Genomic DNA, 21,596 nt, shown 5'->3' with positions numbered 1-21,596 from the left:
CGCGAGGGACGCGGAAGGCTTTCCGGCCCGGAGGAGGCGGGAAAAAGCCCTGTGGCAGGGCGGGGCGGGGCGGGACGGGGCTGGGCCGGAGGTGTACGGGGGCGGAGCGTCCGAGCCGTGCCGGGGCCGCGCTAGGGCAGCCCGGAGCGGTGCGGTGCAGTGCGGTGAGGTGCGGGAGGCGTCGGGGCATGCCGGGTGGCCATGCCGCGCCGGGCCGAGCGGTGCCTGCAGATCGCCCCGCACTCTCTCGCCATCGTCCTGGGCGCCGAGGCCGGGGGGCGGCCGGCGGGCCCGGGGGGAGCGGCGGAGCTGGGCCGGCACCGCATCGGCTACGAGATCTTCGCGGACTTCAAGCGGGAGAACATGCAGCACTTCTGGGACCAGCGGGCCACGGCAGCGGTGGCCGAGACCTTCTTCCTGGGCTGGATCGACGAGCAGGTGCTGCTGGTGCAGGGCAAGGAGGAGCACCTGGAGGTGCTGCGGCAGGGCTGGGCTCGCCGCTCCCTCAAACCCCCCAGCGGCTTCCACATCAAGTGCCTAGGTACGTGCCGCGACGGGATGGGACGGGACGGGGCCCCCCCGCGTAGCGACCCGCTGCGGCCGCTGTCCCCGCGTACAGCTCCTGCCCGCTGTGCATTGGGCGGCTGGAGCGGGACGCAGATATAGGGGTGTTCTCTTCCCAGTGGGATTTTCAGAGCTTTAAAAATGCTCCGATGCAAAGTTAACCGGGTAAAGCTCGTGTGGAGAGCAGAACTCAAATGGTCTCAGTGTTTCTCAGAGCCTTGTTTCTGGATGCTGGCGTGCTACCGTGCAGCTCTCAGTCCTTTCACTGTCACTTTTTCCCTCTAACTGCTGTATCTCCTGTGCAGAGGGGGACGCTCGGAGGCTCAGGACCAGCAGCCCCCTCATTTTACATCGTTGCAGAACAGGAGGTAGATCCTGTCCTATTGATAGAAAGGTTTTTCTGTGCTTTATCACTGTTTGTAAGAGGGCTCTGTGGCCCACAGCACTCGGGGTTTGGTTTTGGGGTGCCCCATCCCATCCCTGCTCGCTGGTGGCATTCGTCAGGCACAGAGTGCTGTGCTTTGACCTTGGCATTGCTGGGAGAGGAATGCAAACAGTCCTCTGGAGCCCACTCTGAAATACGGAAATACACTTCTGCTGGGAGTTGGTGTTAATAAGTAAACTCCCTAGTGTGTGGGTAATACTTGTTCCTTGGGGGTTACCTTCACTGTGGATTTACAGAAAGCCAAATGTTTTTGTTTGACTTTAAAAACAGAAAATGCTTCTTGGTGTTTGATTAAAGCTATGGAAGCAGAGCTAGAGCCCTGCCTGTCGTGTTTGTTCTTGGCTGCATTGCGGGAGATGGGAACAACTGAGCTGTGGTTTTCCACTACCTTCTTTACACTGGAACCAAACTGACCCTCAGGGTCACATGAGAAAGTGGGGCAGTGCTTGCTGAGTGCTTCCTAAGCCTCCTGCTGCTGTTGGAGGGGAGCACCTCCTCCTCACGTGTGTGCACGTGGAGGCTTGGGCAGGCCCCTGCTGCCCTGTGTGTTGAAGTGCTCCGTGAGCCCAGGCTGAGTCTGGCTTCTGCTCCTCCGTAGGCACTGTTGATAGTTCTTACTGGTGGCAGTAAGAGTGCCACCTGAGTGCTCTGTTGCTTGTGGCAGGTATATCTGGGCCAGCAAGTTCTTGAGAGGGTCTGATGTCCAGAGATCCAAATAGTAGCAATAGACCCTGTTGAAGAGTTGAGCTGGGACATGGAGCTCATCAGAGGACTGCTTTAGCTAGCTCCTTCAGCTTGGGGTTTGAGGATACAAGCTGTGAAGTGCTCAGTGCCTGGCTTTAATGCTCACCTCTGGGGCAGTGTAATTCCAAGGGTTACATGAGAGCAGCCTACCTGCTGTCTGTTTTTGCTGTTGTCAGAGTTATCAGGCTGTTAGGAAACTGGGGGGTGTACCTTGGCTTCAGATTGGATGAGGAACCCACATAGGCTTTGAAAGAACAAAGCCCCAAAGCCAGCTCATGCTATGTTTGCTGATTCAGAGCCCCAGGAAACCCATCCATAATCCTATAGGTCTTGGAATGAAATTCACTGTCTTGGGTAAGAATGACTTGCCGCTTTCTTGTAACTTTGCAAGGCTTTTGTAACTTAAGTCTTTAATGAGTGTTATTATTTTAATAGCATTTCTTTGACACGCCTTCCATTTGCTCCCAGTTGTGTTTGTCATCCTGGAAGCCGGATTTTTTTTCCCATTTTCAGCTTTTTGGTGCCTCCCAAGCAAGGCTTGCTGGTGCTCCACCTCAGTTTCCAGTCTCCATTTGTGTTCATGGATGAGACTTCCTTCTGTGTTCCTTGCACTCCGTTTTTGCCTCTTGGACAATGGGTGTCTTTGAGAGGTTTCCACCCGCTTTGTGGAAGGGCCATGCCCTTCTGCGAAAGTGACCAGACTTTGTAACAGCCCCACGGTCACGCTCAGAGCCATTTCTCCAATTAGAAGCTGATGCTTCAAATGGCATTTTCAAGAAATGTATGGGCAATAATTAAACTAACTAGCACGAGTTACAATTCAGCGGTTTCGGTGGGGCTGGGCTGGTGTGCATTGTTTGTGCTCGGCCAGGCATGGGGGGGACGGGGATTTTACTGCTCCACGAGCTGGAGCTAAGTGTTCCCTTTCTTCCTCTGCCTGCCCTCTTCTCTCCTGGCACCAAAAATTAAATGAACACCCCGCCAGTTGAGGTGCGCTAATTTTCACAGTGAGTTCTCCCATCGTTAGTGGGTGATTATGGTGCTGTGCAGACTATTGGACGTTATGTGTTAAAATGTTATTCATTTATAGCCAATCATAAAATGTTAATTGTCTGTTTGGTTTTTTTTTTTTCCTCCCAGTTATCTCCTTTAAATGAAAATTTCAGTGAGGGAGTGTTAGGTTTCCTGGTAATGAAACCTCAGAGAAAGAGTTGTCTGCACGCTCACCTGCACCTTTCGTGTGCCTCATAGGCTTGCCCTGGGAACTTCAGGGGGTCAAACTGGTGACTTGATTGAGGTACTCAGGAATTTGCTCCCAACTTTGAGCAAAAAAGGAGTTCAGAAGTGTTGGGTTGGGTATTTTCTAAGAGCAGCTATTAGAGACTGGCAAGAGGGAAGAGCTGCACGAGTATCTAAAGAGGGGCTATGACAAAGAAGGGAACAGAGTCTTTAGCAGAGTCTGCTGTGATAGGAAAGGAGAAATGGTTTCACACTAAAAGAGAGATCTAGGGGGGCATAAGAAGGAGTTTCACAACAAGGCTAGTGAGGCACTGGCACAGGTTGCCCAGAGATGCAGTGGAGACAGACAAGGTCAGACTGGAGGGGCTGTGAGCACCTGATGGAGCTGTAGGTGTCCCTGTTCATTTCAGGGGGCTGGACCACAAGGCCTTTAGAGGTCCCTTCCAACTGAAATGATTCTGTAATTCTATGAGTATGGGCTATATGTGCTGTGCATAATTTCTGGAGATGTGGTTGGTGCTCACCCTTTGATCGCAAAACCTTGGAGTCAAATGCTTTTTGCTCTTTCAAGAAAGGTGCAGTTGGCTTACAAGTATAATGCAGGTTACCACCTTGATCTAAAATGCACAGAGAAAGTGAAAAACACACACAGGAAGGAAAGATATGACTTAATTTCATTTATTTTTATTTGCTTCTTCACTCCTCATGAAGTAGCAAAGTCAAACACACTGAAGCACTGTGCTCATTGAGCAACTCGAGTCAAGGATGTGTGAGGTTAATGGACAGCCCGTGCTGTCTCTCCCCTTTTTGAGCTCCTCTCCCCTACAAAGTGTGCCATTGTGTGAACAGCCCTTCCTGGTGGCTGGGACTTAGCAGTAAACTCTTCTTAAGCTGCTTCTGGGTTGCCTTCGCTGCATGCTGAATGAGTCTGTCTTGCTCTTCACCTGCCCCTTCATTTTTTTTAGGAGGAAAATTAGATTTTCTGCTCCTTTTTAGTCCTTTTCAACTTCTAGTGAAGTACCGAAGTTTTTCCTTTTGTGTCATGGTTAGGTTTTCTTTGCAGTTTGCTTGTAGAGGCATCTTGCCTAATAATTGTCATCCAAATGATGACCCTATCTTCCTGGCCAGCAGAATTACAGTTTGTCCCTGAGGTGGGGCATTCCAGAGCTCTACCACATGCCTGTCTGCATGTGTGACCTCTGTTAGGGAGAGTAACGGCGAAGATGCAACCCAGGTGTCCTGCAGGGCTCTTGGCACTCAGTGCCTTCCCAGCATGCTGTGCCTGCTGTTGGCTCCAGCAGCTTGTGATGCCACGCCAGAAGCTTTCAGGGAAGGTAAAATAAAAGCTGCAAGCAGATGGCGGCTTCCAGTGCAGAAACTGTGGCTGTGAGAAGTGGAGATGGAAGGGGTATCTTAGTAATCAATTCCTGCGGTAGCAGAAGTTTAATGGGCTTCTGAAATCTGAAGGTCTCTCCAAACCATTTCTGCTATAAATACAAGAGCATAAATGTTTTGATTATTTTCTAATGATGCTGACTGCTGGAAATGTTACTGCAATATCCAGTTTCCACTATTGAAATTGCTCCCTGGGTGGGCCAGATCTGCAAAGGATTTTAAGGATATTCTGTTCTTCTTGGATTCAGTCCCTTCACCTACTATGTAAACATGCTTCCTTCTGTCCAGTATATCCAACCCTTCAGTTTGACCTGGAATTTCACCAGAGACCTCTGATGAGAAGTGTATGAATGCTAAGAAGGTACAAGCATGTATGTTTTGATGCAATTAGGTGCTTTCCTTTTGACATTTGAGTAGTTCTTAGTGTTCTTTTTTTAAATCAGACTGCTCTGCGCAACAGCAGCAAGAGAGCACGCAATCAGAGGCTGATTCAGGGAATTAGAATAGTGGCTCTTCTATTTGCTCTTTAATTACTTTTTTGCTAGAGAAAAAAAAATGGTGTAATATTGCTATCAGCACTTATCAAAACTATATTGGTCGGGATCTGGAATGAGCTCTGCAGGGATGTGGTGGAGTCACTGTCCTTGGAGGTGTTCAAGAAATGTGTAGAGGTGTATTTAGAGGCATGGTTTAGTGGGCAGCATTGGTGGTAGGTGAACAGTTGGACTGGATGATCTTGGTCTTTTCCAACTTTAATGATTCTGTGATTCTATGATTTTGGTTTTTCTTATGGAAGAAAGTACATGGTGCACTTAAATATGCACTGTGTAATAACTTCCGCAGTGTGTTTTCTGGGGCTGAGTGTGCTCTTAACTGTGCAATGTTGAGACTGTGTTGTTTGTCTTCCTTGGGGCATAGGGGCCAAAACAGAGGTCTGGAAACAGTCAGACACAGTACTGTTGTAGTTTGACCTCAAATTTTACTGCCAGCTGGTGCATGGATGGCTGTCAGCGGGCACCCTTTTAGAAAGGCAGACCACTTAAATGCTATGAAATGCCTCCAGGTTTGATTCTTTACAAAATTTATACACTGTGGCAGTGAAAAATGCTAATATCTGAGGAGCTTGGTTTGGGTAGCTTCACAATGGTGTGTTTTTGCAGCAGTTTCTGCCAGCTCTGAAGTGATTCATAATGTCCACAGGCTAGTCATGCCTGCCTTTGGAGGAGAGCAAAGATGCTGAAGAGCACAGAGCTACCCTTGGAATGTGAAATCCCTCTGAAAGAGAGGAGAGGGTTGGTGACAAGTCTTGGTGGCTTTCCCCCTCACCCATCAGGTATTCTGGAGGAAGCCCTGACTGGGGCTGGATTGTGGCAGAAGAGTGGCTCAGTCTCCATGTTGGTAGCAGGGCAGTGCATCACTGCATCCATCATTGCCTGTACCCACAGCTGTGGGAACTCCTGCTCCCTTGGGGTTGTACATGCTGCAACGTGTGCTCTCATTGGGTATTCAGAAGCTAACAAAGGAGTGAGACTGCAAGGATGGTGTTTAGCACTGGGATTTTAAAGCTCCTAATATGTTATTAGCATCAGGGGAAGCTGGCTGTGGTCATTGTGTTTGAGACCTGGCAGCAGAGTTTGATGAACTGTGAGACTATAAAATGAGTATTTTATTTAATAAGGGAATATTTTTGATCCTTAAAAAGAAAACAACAAAACAGAACAAAAAACTTTGTCAAAGCTAGAGAAACTTACAGCTTCAGAAAAACAGGCAAATTAATATTCACTCTTTCAGACTCCAGCTGTATTTTCTAACTTTGGTAATGCCATCTGTGAATACCTCTGACTATCTGCAGAGGATGTGGAAGAAACTGGATGTGTGAGACTTTCTCAAGAGTCCTATGAGGATGACTTGATAGCCTAATGCATGTGTTGAGTCTAAATACCTGCTTTGTCTTACCTGTATCCTTGGATCCATGTGGTTACGGAGTCCTGCAGCACAGATAGCAATGCATTCATTATCAGTGTTGCGTACTGAAGAGATTAACCCAGCATAAAAAGAATTTAGTGTTGCTTGGTAATTTACTGAGATCAAATTCTGAAGAGAGAGGTAACTCGAATCTTGTTAGCTCTACATGACACCACTGAGAACTTCTGTGGCTGTGGAGTTGTTTTTTATTGTATTTCTGTGTCAAGGAGTTCTTACTGTCTTATTTTGGTTGCTGCCAGCTGCCGTGAGCCTTAGCAGCCACTGCCCAGCTCAGGTGCAAGCAGCCGGGCTTTGCCTCGTGCTCTGGCATTGTTCAGTGTTTGCTCCTGCGCTTGCGTACAGCAGGGTTGGTGCCCAAACATGTTCCCTTTTCACTGACAGATGACACAATAGCTGTGTCTGAGAGCAAGCCTGCTGTTTGCTTTGGGTTTCCCTGAAGGGCCTCCTTTGTCTCCATCAGCTCCACTCAGGGAAGCCCAAACGCCTTACTTAATCCCAGGGTGCAGCCAAGGTGCTCTGGCGTCTGAAAGTAGGCCAGCACCTATATAGAGGGCCTGGGAGCTGATGGCAAGAGGTTGTGCCAAAGGAGTGGATTGGGGATCGGGCTGAATGAGCCCAAATGGAGCTTTGCAGGCACTTGGTGCTGTGTTATGTGTGGCTGTAGTCTAGTCAAGAGCAAATCAGCAGCTGGCCTCCTCTGTAGGCTTGTCCTAATTAGCTGCATGTTGACAAGGTGGTTTAATGAGTTCAAAATTTGTAGTGAAGGAGGAGAACATTCGTTTTGTAAGAAGCTGTGGCAAAGAATAGAAGTGAAGAGGTAACATAAACAGCATGCAAAAAGGGAGCTGGAAAACAAAAGTTTCAGTTTCTGCGGTCTGAGATGCTCAAGAAATAAGGGCAGTATTTCTCAACTGGGTATCTTTAGATGTCATCCGTGTGGAGTAGCCTCTTTCATGAATGCAAACATCTGGAAAGTGTGGAAGACTGAAAGAGAAGGCAGGCCAGCCAGGTTTTCAGCCATATAGATGGATAACCTTGAACACAGTGCTTCATGTGGTAGGGAAGCCAGTTTGATAGGTACCAGCTCTGTTTTGTTCTTATAATGCATTTTCTTAAGAGTATTTAATGCGTTTCCTTAAGAGGTCTAGCTATGTGTGCCATCACCTGTTGTTCAGTCAGCCTGTGAGGTGTGGAAGGAAATGCGTAGGACTCGTAAGGCTCTGAAGTTTTTAGCTTTTCTCTGAGAGATTTTATGTGCTAAAGCATCTCACGGGGAAAGCTTAGGGCAATTTTCATCTGGATTCCTTGCTACCTTCATACAGATGTGTCTATACGGATGCATACAATGTTTTAATCACTGTACAAACACAAGTTTCCCATTACTTTTCCTTGGGTAGTCACGAGTCAGCAAGGCACAGATGACTCCATGTGAGCTCAGCTAGTTAAGTCTGGCTTCAGTGAGAGGACTTGCTGTTTTAGATGTAGGTGCACTGTATGTTCTTGTTTGCCTGGCTGTCATTAAGAGGTTCACCTCAAAAATTAATCTGTCTGCTTACATCCAGAGTGGATTGTCTGCATCTAAGCCAGAAGCTCCTTCTATGAAAGCTAAGCTTGCAAAATCAGTAGTGTTTTTTGCATTTATTTTTTCAATACTCTGAAATCTAAGCAGAAGAGTTCATCCAGGTGTCTTCAGGAAAAGCATCAAGTAGAACTCTTAATACTTTGTGAATTAAAGTATCAAGAATAAATCTTAATTAATCCTTCCCAATAAAGACAAAGTTGCAGAAAGCAGGCATCTTAACCTACAATTTTTCTAGTTTTTCCACTTGGGCAGGAGTTACCAGCTACCACCTTGTCATTTTCCATTGATTGTGACAGCTTGTAGCCTCTAGTTTATGGATTTCTTATTAATTCAAGTCCCCTTTGCTCTTGTTTCCAAGGTTTGGTTTGGTTTTGATGTTGTTGTTGGGTTTTTTTTTCTTTTCTTTTTTTTTTTTTTTCCTGGTTGCTAGTTTGTCTTTCTTAGAGGTGTGCAGGCAGAGCTCCTTGGTGAGGCCTATGCCAAATTTCTGTTGGAAGGTCTGCAGGGACATGCTTTTTGGCTGCGTGTCAAGCACAGTATGGCTGTGAAATGTTCTAGTGTCAGAATCACTGCATCTATCCTTGTTCTGCTCTTCTGTGTCAATAGCTAGTCTCATTCAGTGACATATCTGATCCTAAAGAGGAAAAGCAAATTTATCTGTAGCACAGTGCCGAAGTCTCTTACATGCATCTGCTTAGATAATTTTTAGACTTTGGGTTTCAGTGACTACTTCAACCAATTCTGATGCCTTTCCAATGTCTCCAATGTTTGGACTGGTACAGAGCACAAAGCATATTCTATCTACACTATTGTCTTGTGAGATAGAAGAAAAGTGAGCTATAAAATTCAGAGGGTTGATTTTTTGTTACAAGTGATGGGGGTAAAAAGGAGATAAGTTTGATGGAACTTTATTTTTTTCCCACTAGCTAGGAAGTTGTTGAACAGCAAGGGGACACTGTCTCAAATTTTTCTTGTTTCCATGCTAACACTTCTGCTCAGTGGCTTATGCATCCACATTTCCAATCCCTCTTTATTTTCCATGGCTTTTTGGTCTCAGCGAGTAATAATCAACTGGTGCGATGATCCTCAGCTTTCTTTCATTTCTATTCCCAGCAGAAATATAGCAGATATAAGCCTTGCTTTTCACTATTACCTTTCTGTAGACCTCTTTGAAAGGGGCTCTGCAGACATCAAGCTGAAAACCAGTGACCTTGCCAAGCTCAGCGTGTAGCACCCATGCGTGCAAGTACCCATGTAATCAATGCTTGTTCTCTGCTCCCTACACACTGCAAATTTTGTCAGCATTTTTCAGAGTTCCCAGTTCCTGGTCTGTTCCCACCTGTTCTGGTGTGTCCAAGTGTTGTTCCTTGCCTTATGGCTGACAACACCAGTGCTTTGGGGCTGAGGGCTTTCATGGCTCTTTCAGATGGATGTTGTGTGGGCAGGATAGGTACTCCTGCAATGCAAACAATGAGGTAATTATGCTCACACGTGAGGCTACTTGCAAATGAGAGATAATCTGAAGATAGGCAACTGGGCTAGGAGTTTGTGCTCAAAACCTGCCTGGATTTGTTTTACCCATTTCTCACCACTTTGGCTGTAGCAATTTCTTGTTGTGGCACCTTAGCCTCCTTCATGAATGAGTTGCATTTATGTTTAGTTAGTAGAACTATGGTGAATTTGCAATCACAGATACTCAGAGTGGGTTTGGCATGAATATGGAACCATAAACACACGAAGAGTCCTGCAGAAGGGAAATGAAGCCAGTAATGAGTTACATGGTATTTTTTTTTAACTAAACAGCGTGGTAATGATGCATGATGTTGCCTATTGGTTTTGGGTTTATAAATTCCCTTACAGGCTTGTTCTTTACTAACTCTTTTTTTTACTATTAAAAAAAAAAAGTGAGATTTGTCTGGACACTTTTGTGAGATGACCAGTCTTTGCTTCATCATTAAGCTGCTTGATTTTTTTCTTGGTTGTGTTGCAGCTGAATATAAATGTACCTGAGCTAGTTTTGAACTAGCCAGCCCAGGTACAGTTGCATTCCTCAACTCCAGCCATAATTATGGATTTCAGCAGTGGCTAACTTGTCCTGCTGCTCAGGCAGCCTGTGATGAGTTGCTGCATTAAGTGACTTAAGTCCCTGGATGAAAGCTAGCTCAGGCTTATTAGACTATACTGCAGTGCTGGGATACTGCAAACCTCCTTTATAAACTGAGCTGCTGCAGTGAATTCCTTGTGGCTTTCCAATTCCTGCCTCTTGGATTTCTTTTTCTGTCGACTTAGCAATTGTGGCTTTTACCTTTATCCGTAAGTGACCTCTTCTCAGCAATTTCTCCCTAGTTCAATCTTGTGCTGATGTGCAGGTTCTCCTCTTCCTGTCCACAGGTGGCTTTGTGCCAGGATCACACCAGCTTGGTGAAGCATGGATAGTAGCCTGGCCCTCCTCAGTGTCACTGTTTTTCTCTGTGACTCTCCTCTAGCTGCTTCTACAAGCACCATCTTTCTCCGAGATGTCAGGTTGCTCCTTGATGGTTCCAGGAATGGTGCTGCTAGGCAGCGCTGTCAGAAGTTGGCTCTTGGAGTGGATATCGTGTTGGTTTGCTGTTTATATTTTGTAAACAGTGTGGTTTTGGACCTTAAAAACATAGGATGGTGCTGAAGAACCACAAGGGCAGCTGAGCTGAGAAATGGTGTTCTGGGGCCTGATGAATGGAGATTCCTTTGGTGCTTGTAGTGTAGCTGTGGAAAGTGTGACCCAAATCTTTACCAGTGTTCCCCTGCTTGTCTTTTTTAAAATTTTTGCTACTGCTTCATTGAGGAACGTGCAGGTGTCCCTTCAGATGATTGATTGCAGGCGTATCACCCTTTCTTCACATTTCTAGCAGAGTCCAAATCTCATACTTGCTCTGCACGGCCGCTGTGGCTTGGACTGGCGTGGGTCAGCACCACTGAGGTGCCTCTTGCTCTGACACAAGAGCCCACAGTAAGCTAGGACCTAACATAGATTAGATATCTGAACAAATTCTTACAGGCCTGAAGCCTTATATTCTCTGCATTTCGGTCCACAAACAGATATTGAGGGATGTTAAGGCAGTTCAGGTGGGAAGGGGCCTCTGGAGGTCTCTGGTCCAACCAGCCTCCTGCTTGCTTGCTGCCCCAGCATATGGTGGTAGCAGTCACCTGCATATCTGGTGGACGGTTTCCACATTCTGTGTGTTTTGCTGTGGATGGGTCCTTTTGTAACTTGCTCCTGTTGAACAGGTTCCCCTTGTCCTCCTTCTACAGGTTTCTCTGGATAAATAGGAGACCCAGCAGCACCAAGTATGTCTGGCTGTTCCACCCACGCTGCATGGACACCTTTTTTTTTGAGGCAAATGGGACAACTTATTGCATTGCACAGATACAATTGCACAGAGCAAGATAAGGCAGCTGGTGCCTTCAGATGCAATGAGCTCCTTGTTCAACGAAAAACAAAACACAGCAAAAAACACCACAAAGTATTTGACCACCTCAGCCGTGTTCGTTTGTTCTGTCAGATTCTTAAGTTGATTGGCAAAGCCATAGCTGCCAGCAGATTTATATAGCAGGATCTTTTTTCTTATGGCAGTGCTTGTTCTTGTCAGCCACTTGCATGGTTTTCCTTTTATTTTTTTTTTTCCAGAAACCCAGCAATAACTGCTGTTGTTTTTTTTTTTCTTTTTTTTTCACTCATAGCTTCATTTTCTCCCTCTTTTGTAACTTTTCTGCAGTTGACATGCTCTTTGTGCAAACACAGCCTTTGCTCAACTCACAAAGTCATGTTTTCAGTCTGGCTTTAGACTTATTAACTACACTGTTAGGAAGCATTTCCTTCTTATCTCTTGCCTTTCACTCTTATCTCAGCCTTTGGGCAGAAAACACTTGACGGAGGCTGCAGGCCTTGAAGTTGGTCTCGGTGAAGGGGGGGAAAAGGAGACATCAACCATTCAGTCTTTAATTTTATTGTTTCTTGCAGCCTGGTTGATACTCTCTGGGCTGTGAGAATAATAATCTTTGTCCATCTTGTGAATAAATGATTAAAAATCCCACACAGCCTCAAACCCTAGTAATGTATTTTTGCATAGACCAGGACGTCACTGAAAATGTAGAAACCATACAAAACCTGCATGCTTTCTGGCTAACTGCTGCTATTGCTATTAGAGCAGGCCAGTCCTCCTCCTAACACAGGGCTATGCTGGTTGAGTTCTGTAGCTGACTGGAGATGGGACTGCACTGCAGTGGGTCAGGAAACAACTTGAAGGAAGAAGCCATCCACATGGGTGACTGTTGTGCATTTAGTAGGATTTACCTTAGCCTTTCCAGGGTGCTGTGGAAGGACTTTCTTAAATAGAATTTTCAGCTTTTATTTGTATGAGCAGGAATTTGTAGTCATAGCACAAGTTAGACTGGTGAAATGGGAAAGAGAGATGCTTCAAGCTAAGGGGAAATCAGGAGAGAGAATATATGAAAACCCAGACTGTGTGATTTCTTTTGACTTTTTTTTCTTATTAATATCTATTTTATATCCTTCTTGCCCAAGAAATATGTTTCCCTGTTGATTTATTAACAGATCAGCTTCTGAAAGTCCAGCCAGAAGATACTTTTTCGGTCTCCAGAAATGAGTACTCTTTCAGAAAGAATTTTCAGCTTTCCTTGGGGTTGTGAAGATAACATTAATAACATCAGTTGGATAAAACTCTTCTCTAAGTGATGGAACCAAACTCACTCTAGACTTGGTAGGAAGAGGAAGTCACACTTTTTACTGTTATTCCAGGCTAACTTGGAAGACTATTGGTAAAATTGATTACTCATGTAATTGCTAGCAGAAGTAAATATTTGTAAAGGTATTGCATAAGAAATAGGAAATGAAACTAAAGATGACATTATGCCACTCTGTAGTTACTGTGATGCATAGGTATGTCAAATACTTTTTGAAGTGTGTTTCTTCAACTTCAAAAAAAAAAAAATCAAAAGAAAATAATCACTAAAAAAGAAGTAGAGCAGAGCAGCTTCAGTACAAGAATATACAAGATAAGTACCAACTCTATAGCACAGGGGAGAGATGTCTGAGGAAGGGATTTCGTGTGAGCTTGCTGAGTTATGAGTCCTCTAGGGAGATGACGTTCTGTCTTTTTTGATGTAAGAATTTGGGAGCATGCAAATAAATTATTAGAAGGTAATTTTGAAAGAAATGAAAGAGCTGCTTCGCAACATATAATTAAATAATGAGAAAGTCATGTTTTAAATGTTTAGACTACGCCATGGTTTTTATGAAAAATTTATCCTAATAATCCTAAATAATTACAATTTAAAAAAAAAAAAACAAAACACTCAAGATTTTTCTGTTCAAAAGTAAATAGATACATCCATGGTACAAAAAAACTCATGTTCATAAGAACCACTTTGCGTACTGCAAGTTTCTGTGTTGTTCAGCCCATGCCAAACGCAAAGCCGGTTTCTGTAGCCACAGGGGGGTTCGTAAATTGACAGGAGATTACTCATGTGGAGATGTTCCCTCTCTGTTCTGTGAAACACAAGTGGTCTCCAAATAAAAAAGGCCAAACAAACTACTCATTTCACCATCCGAAGTTTGACTCTGTTGAGAATGACGGCACTGGGAATTGGAAATGGGGAGCCCTTCTAGCTGACAGCCCAGGCACGAATTTATTGAGTGGAAGATTCCAGCCTGGAAAAATGCTGGGCTTGAATTCCTTATTTCATGGCTGAGTGGGGTCAGTGCACTGGTATGCTGCTCATTGTACAATCTTCCCTTTACAGACACATCATTTTCTTCATCTGATAATTTGCTTCAAGGACCAGAAAAGTGAGTCTGTGGTATTTGCCCCGTCACCAAAAGAAAAACATGGGGACCTCCCAAAAGCTTATAGAATTGCATGACCCTACATGAAACCAAGGGTTTCTGGTGTCTAAGACTCTTTACAAAAGGGGACATTTACTGCGGAATTAGTTTAGAAGTGGACTGTTTAACTTACAGATGCTGTGCATGCAACAAAGTGAGCTCAGCACATTCACGACTTTCAGATCCTGATCTCAGAAGATCCTTGAAGAGGAGATTAAATGTTTCTTCACAGGAGTAGTTATAATAACTTCAGTGTGATTACTCATGTGAATGTTTTCCATAGCGTGACGGTGAAGTACAAATATTCAGGGTAATGTGTAATCATGGAGGCGAGGAGAATTCCTTCTGCCACCTCTTCCAGGCAGCACAAGCAGAGCAGAGATCATGCAGTTTGTTTATTCCTCCAAGAAACAAACATTAAAAAAAAGCCACTGCCTGTGCTCTGTGAAGCTGTTGGGCAAGTAAAAATATACTTGCCAATCTTTTTTTTGTAACACAGAGTCTCATTTAGATTTTTTTTTTTCTGATTTCTAGTTGTTGTTTAGGTTGCTTTTTTACTATTATTTGTTTTAATGTTCCTTTTTATTGTTTCTGGAGAAATTGATTGTGCTAAGTAATGTGGCATGAACCAGTGATAGTGGGCTTTCTTTCTGTTGCTATCATTCCTTCAGCTTGGGTCAGGCAATGAGAATGGTTTGCCAATTTTTATTCATTGTATTGAACTGTATGTAAGGGGTGATAAGGAGGATGGGTAATAGCTGGGCTCCCTGTAAGTACTCTAGGGAATACCAAAGGGCAAGATACATGAGAGAGGCCTTACAAGAGCTTATGCAGTGGCTTGACAGGTAATGGCTTAGGCATCTTTCTTTGCATAGATCTGATCAAGGAGTTGGTCCAAAAGATGCATCAGCTGAGTTAAGAGCTTGCCACATCCCCTCCTTCTCCAGTGCTCCTGCTACTTATCTTGTGTTGACATGAGCTCTTACTGGGCCTCTCCAAGAGCTGCTTTGATTTGCCAGTTCTAAAAAAAAACCAAACCCAACCCAGTTTTGTCTGTACTTTCTCTGCCAAATCCTCATTGTGCCCCTGTAAAATAAGTGGAACAGTGAGTCAAGAGGGAGGTTGTGTATATGGTCCACCCCATGTGGATTTTCAGCAATATGGAGAAGTTAGGAGAGGGAAGCTGAGTGACTGGGCTGAAATAGTAAAACTGAAAAGAATAGCTAGAATATGTATTCGTATGAAGAGGAAACCCACTAGAAAGCCAGTGCAAGTCAGCCTCTGGGTGTTGTACATGTTTGTGTGTATGATGTGCCTCAGCTATGTGCCTGATTTGGCTGTGGTTTCAATGCTTTGGGCTTCTGAGCAGAGTCAAAAGGACCCACTGCTTTGAAAATCTAGAAATAGCTTATAAAAGCAATATAAGATTGAATATTGTGTCCCCGGTCCACCAGTGAGCTCTTTTCTCTCTGAACAATTCTTCCCTATTTAAAAGCTCAAATCAGATTTGTTATATTAGTGTGGAATCCAGTGGCTTTGCTTGCCATCCCATAGGGTTGCTCCACTGAGTACTCATCCACGTTTTTGAGGCTTTATCCCTGCTTGGCTCCATTGACATTCTGGCTACTCATCCTGAGCTTTTAACACAGTGGCAGAGCTTTATAAAACAGGGCCTTTATGTTTACTTTTGGTGAGCTCCTTTTTACTACAGGGCAGCAGTCGAGCAAAAAGCGTCTTCACTTGCACTGGTCTGTATAAAGAAACTGCTTTGATGCTCTCCTTTGTTTCTGACTTTGTCTAGCTTATCGGCTGCCCTGTGGAAGCAAAGATATGTATGTCTTGCTGGCTGATGGGTAGAATGAAGTTAATTTTGCTCTAAGCCATTTCTTGAGTTCATATTACAAAGGGTAAGACCCTTTGATGCAGTACAGAGCAGAGGTTCAGCTATTATGGACACAATTATCATGATAAAGAATGAAGGGTGTTTAAGTGCTGCTGTCAAGCTGTGCTGCATTTTAGACATAACCAGCAGGTAAAGAAGTGTAAGAAATAGCCATGATGAAATGCCAAAGCACCATCCAGCATTCACACTGTGGGTCTTTGGTTTTTTTTCTGTCTGCTGCGTTGCTGGCAAAGCTGCTCTGGTCTATGAGGCAGGCACAACAGACCACTGAATGCTCTTTCACAGTTTGAGGACCTTGCTTACCCTGTTTTGCTCTAGTGTCCTCATTTAAGGTGATCCATGGCCTTCCTCCTGCTTTTCCTCCTAGAGAACCCACAAACTTTGATGAGGAGCTGAGCTCATGTTCTCTCCCCCCCACAGTTCAGCAAAGAGTGCTTGATGTAATCTCCTGAAATCATACATGTAGGTGTGTTGTCATTATTAGCCTGCTAGTGGCCATTTAGCTGTTTTATCTCAGTTGTAATTAAATGCTCATTACCTGGGAACGAGTGAGAGCAGGTGGGTCAGGAAGCTGAGCATGAGGCTGATCCCAGGCAGAATGTGTTTGGGCCTGCGGACAGGAAGTGGCTGACAAAGATAGTACTTGCAAGAGTCTTCTAGATAGCACAGTATCTTTTTACTGTGGAAAAAAAGATTTCTGGTCTCTCAACATCCAATTTGCACTGTTATGTGGAGAGGTATCTTTGCCACTTTACACAGATTTCTTCTGCATAGCTCTCCTTACATCAACCCATCAGCGCATGAGATGTTGCTGCCCAACTGTGAGAGGAAGTGTTTTCCTCCTGATAAAAGTACTTATTTTCCTCTACAGAGAGGTAAGAATGTGTGTGGAGTTTAAAGATGACCTGCACAGTGTATGTGTTAAATTTGAAGTATTTTAGGATCCTGTGCAATTATGACAGAGTCTAAGTGTAAAACAATCATCCCAAAAGCAACCAGTAGTATTGGCAAGGAGGTGGTAAAAAGATACAAGGCAATTCTTGTTAGTGGCTGGAAAGCTGTGCAGAGGAAAGAGATTTGTGAGTGCTGCTTGATGCTTGGCTGAACATGAGCCAGCAGTGTGCCCAGGTGGCCAAGAAGGCCAATAGCATCCTGGCTTGTATCAGAAATGGTGCAGCCAGCAAGAGCAGGGAAGTGATCATCCCTCTGAGAGAACTTGGACTGTTTAGTCTGGAGAAGAGCAGGCTCAGAGGAGACTCTCTACACTCACTCTCTACAACTCCCTGAAGGGAGGTTGTGGTGAGTTTGGGGTCTTCTCCCATGTAACAGCAATATGATGAGAGGGAACGGCCCTAAGTTATGCCGTGGGAGGTTCAGGGTGGCTTTTAGGAAAGGCTTATCCAAAAGAGTGGTATTTAATTGAGACAGGCTGCCCAGGGAAGTGGTGTAGCCACTATCCCTGGAGATGTTCAAGAAATACGAAGATGTGATACTGAGGGACACGATTTAGAGGGCAACATGGGTGGTAGGTGGACAGTTGAACTAGATAATCTTCGAGGTCTTTTCCAACCTTAATGGTTCTGTGATTCTATGATTTTCTTCAGCGAGGTTGTGGATCAAAGTATTGTGGTAGAAAACTGAAACCTCTTTCTTTAGAGAGAGAGCAAGCTGGGATATTGAGACAAATCAAGAAACAGGCTGAGCATCGGGGCTGTGCTGGTCTCCGGCGGAAGGAAACTGGTGCAAATGTTGTCAAGGAAGGGGTGCTGCTCCTCACAGCCCAGAGGAAAGGGTGTGAAACGTGGCAATAATTGTAGGAAATAATTGTTGCAATTGTTCTGACTGCACAGCCCATTGTGAATGGAAATAGACGTGGTCCCTTTGGATCTGCTTCAAACTTCGTGATTCAAGAAGTTACCTAACCATGAGCTAAAAGGGGTCTGACCAGACTTTTATTTCCCTTTGTGGGGAGGTGAGCAGGCTTTATGCTTGCCCTGCAGAGTGTATGTGTATTGGTTTCAGTACTTCATGGCCCTGCACTAGGCAAAAGACCTATATAAGCTCCTGATTACTTGTACCCATGGGCTACCTCAGTTTGGAATTCTGGTTTTAGCATATAAGTGTGGGTTTTGCTGCCATTCCACCCCCCCCCCATCTTTTCCTCACTCTTCCCTATGTTTTTCCTTCAGGCTATGACTGCCCCCCAGACACCCTTTCCTAATCCCTGCACTCCTTTGCAGTCCTTCCCATGGGCACACAGGATGTAGGTTCCTGCCTCTCCTTCATCCCATGCATCCAGGCTATGTATATGATTCCTCAGCTGTGAACTTTCGAGGAAATGTTCTCCTGTCTTTATGAGCTCAGACCTTCACAGGCTGTAATTATCTCTTGCTGTCATTGCTGAGACCTCTTTCCTGTTGGTTTGCCTCACACAGGCACACATGCACACACGCACACGTATATAGCATCCCTACTTCCCTGGGCAGCTGTTGGATCATTCTCTCTGGGTCTTCAGTCACCGTGCACCCCTTGTCGAGCTGCTTTGAGCTCTGCCTGATTTTCCTGCTGTCTGCTGAGCCAGGTATCCCCCTTGGGTCACCCCTTCCCCACCTGACCTATGAGGAGGGCTTAAAGTGTCTTACTTTAAGCCCTCTTATTACTCTTGCTGTACTGAAATACCCTTGGTGGTTGTTTCCTTGGAATATTATCCTAGTCTTTGTGGAGAGATCCTTTTGCTTCAGTGTCTCCTGTCCCCTTGCAGCACTCATCTTCAGAATGACTGCTTTGTTTTTGTTATTGCTTTGATTCTCCTGTTGTCTTAGGCAGGCAGGCACTCATCTAGACACAGGTGCTTTCATATTTTGGTCTTTGGAAAGTGCACAACATTCTATTTGGTACTGAAATATTTATTAACCTTGTTCCATGATGACATTCCCTGTCAGTGAGGCCAACTTCTTATACTCATCCTTGTGCACCAGAGGAGAAAAAAAAAAAAGCACTCTAGAAATTAGTTGCAAGGGTGTCTGTGAATTTATGGAGCGTGTAAAAAGGAAGTAGGCTTTCTTAGAAAAAGGAGCATATGGCCCTGCTTAACTCTTCTTTCCTCAAGTCGTGCCATTTTTTGAAGGAGCTGGGGCTCCGATTCCTTCACATGCACCTTGGCAAAGCCTTTGGAAAAAAAGATGCGCAGGGACAAGATGGTGTGGGATGCATGGTGCTGAAGGGCTTTTGGTAGTCTGAGCTGAGGCTCACTTGTGCTTATTATGGAGAGAGAGAAGCCTGTGAATGTGAGACACAAGGTAGCATTCCTACATTCCGTTTAGCTTGGATGTTCTCATCTGATTTTAGCGTAATTGTCGTGACTGTAGTATCACCCTTCATTCTTTCTGTGCCTTTTTCCATGGTGGCCCTCTGACAGAAGAGAATATGCATTCTGGGATGAGCTGATCCTGCATCTGAGAGCAGAAACCCAAGAAAGCATCATTTAAAATATGTAAAAATCCACATATACCCAGGTGGGAGCTTCCCTGTCCTTTCCTTTGTCCCCTGACTCCCTTTCCCCAGCTCCCCTAACTGTGTGGAAGTGACCTCATATGCTTGGAGCAGCGGAACAAATCAGTTTTTAAAGAAAAGAAAGCCAGTTTATATCTGGTTTTCATTTGCTTTTTCTTCTATTTGGTAAGCTATGCGATATTAAAAAATGGAAGACTTGCTGGTTCTTGTGTCACAGGCACTGAATTATTGGATCTCACAATCTCTGATTTTGCTAAAGAATCTGCTTGATACATGCTATAGATGTAATCGTGAGCTGGGGTGCTCTTAGCAAGAGCTTTGTTGAAGTTTACTTTAAAATACCATCTTGCCAGAAAAGGAAAGAGCCTGTCATATTTAAAATAAATAAGAAAACAATCTCAGAAACTGAGAGAGATTTGGGATGTCAGGATCAGGTACGAGTCACGGTAAAGTCTGTTCCCATCTGCTGGATTTATTCTCTGTTAAATTTGCAGTGTAGGTCCTTATACTATAGTGTCAGCAGAATCATAGGCAAAGTTTAAAGGATCTCTCTGATTAATGCGAGGGTGCAAGTTTTGGGTTTTGTTTGTTTCATTAGAGCTGAAGGAGCCGTTTCGGTGCTTAGCTTGGACTCCTGCCCACCTGTAACCATATGGTGCAGTACTTGATGGAATGCAGATAATAACTTCATTTTCTTTGCTATTTAGGTTCAAACCTGTGCTAACAGGTCCCCTCCCAAGCTTTGTTTCAACCCACTGAGTGAACTTAGTGAGGAGATTCACCCCTCTGTGCCTTAGTTTCCCTATATTGCACACAACAATAATGACATCTCTTCTTGTAATGACTTGGACTGTACAGATGAAAAGCCCCAACTATGAGCTTGCCATATAATTATTGGGTCTTCTGCTTACACTCCAATTTGTCTGACCTTGAAATGGAAACACCCATGGCTGCAGATGCTGGTGGTGAATGAAGTTAAATACAACAGGCAGCTAGTCACGGGTGGTGTTTCTCAGGGGTTGGTCAGTACTGGGACCAGCCCTGTTCAATATATTTACTGACTGTGTGAATGAGAGAACTAGATGATCGTATGGATCTTTCCAGCTGTAATGATTCTATGAGTCTCCTTCATTAACAAATGGCAGATAAATGATCTTGCAGATTTCAGGCCCTCAGATACAGTCTATGAATGGAGATGGCATGGGGTTATTCCTTTTTAACAGGATTAAACTTGGGAAGAATCTGCTTTAGGAGATGCTTTCAAATTTTGGAGGCAGGCTATAGGAGCTCCAGGGCTGCTGACAGCACTGTTTGCTATCCAGATGTGCTGTGATCTGATGATAGGTGTATGTGATCTGATACTCTGTACATTTTGCACCTACCATTTGAAAGTAAACACTTGAACTCTGCAAATAAACCAGTGGTTGCATGTAGTATGGAGCAATTGCACAAAGCATTGGGTAGTGCTATGGCGTGACAGTGACCATACGAAGTCTATACACAAGGGCTCATTCCTTGGATTTAGTATGCTCGTGATGTGTGCTGATCTCACTGTAGAAGCTACTCATGGAAGGCAACTGTTTTGTGAAACAAGACCTGTTGTTATTAGCAGTTCCCCAATTTCCTGAGTACAAGGCTCCTTGGCTTGAAAGCAAAGAACAATGTATGAGGCCATTTGACATAGACTGGAGCTGATATATAACATATAATTTTTTTTTTGTCTTCAAGGAGCAGTCTGATTACAGTTGCATACGAAAAGTCTGGGGAGCTGATGGTGGTCTGAGAGGTTTGCATGGACATCAGTAGATTAGACCAAAGCCACAGCATCTGCTTCGGTTTCTTAAATCAAACGTACACCTCTGTGGTATCTGCTGTATCTGTTTTGCTGGGTTTCATGTTCTTCTCATCCCATGATGTTAAGTAAAGTGAATGTGAAGTATAAAACTGGATCCAAGTGGCTCTAGCTTTTGAAAGTCCTAAGGTGTTTTACCATCTGGGAGCTGATGAAATCCTCGTTCTGTTAGTCATGGTTTTGTCCTCCTGTGTTATTTCATTTCGCTGTGCTTATCCAGTTTATGCAAGCAGTGGTATCTTTCAATAACAAAGGTATGTCCTTCAGATAACATAGAGACTCCTATTTCTCTTCTCCTTTTCCAGTTCCTCTGCTGTTTTGCTTACGTGGAACTGATGATGATATTTTCTGTTCTGTGTGTGCAAGTTTTTTTCTTCCCCTTTCCTTCCCTGCATCACTGCTGTTATTTCTTCCACATACCCAATCTCATTCTCTAAAACAGCTCTGAATGCCTTTTCTTCTTCCTCAGAAGCCCTGTAATAAACTTTC

The 21,596-nt window shown here is 44.5% G+C and overlaps 1 protein-coding gene across 2 annotated transcripts in view; it reads left to right on the top strand.

Annotated features, from left to right (window-relative positions):
• Nucleotides 1-201: 201 nt before the first annotated feature.
• Nucleotides 202-21,596, top strand: part of STOX2 (storkhead box 2) — a 128,100-nt gene continuing 106,705 nt past the window's right edge. The window contains exon 1 of one of the 2 annotated variants that reach the window (XM_042871391.1): nt 202-541. In XM_042871391.1, the coding sequence (XP_042727325.1) occupies nt 202-541 (340 nt within the window). The remainder of the gene's footprint in view (nt 542-21,596) is intronic. The other variant, XM_042871393.1, reaches the window with a different exon arrangement.

The sequence above is a fragment of the Lagopus leucura genome, unplaced genomic scaffold (genome assembly GCF_019238085.1).
Source record: "Lagopus leucura isolate 7727_CA_CO unplaced genomic scaffold, USGS_WTPT01 Super-Scaffold_100004, whole genome shotgun sequence".
Classification (NCBI taxonomy): Eukaryota; Metazoa; Chordata; class Aves; order Galliformes; family Phasianidae; genus Lagopus; species Lagopus leucura.
This window is presented reverse-complemented; position numbering and strand designations above follow the sequence as displayed.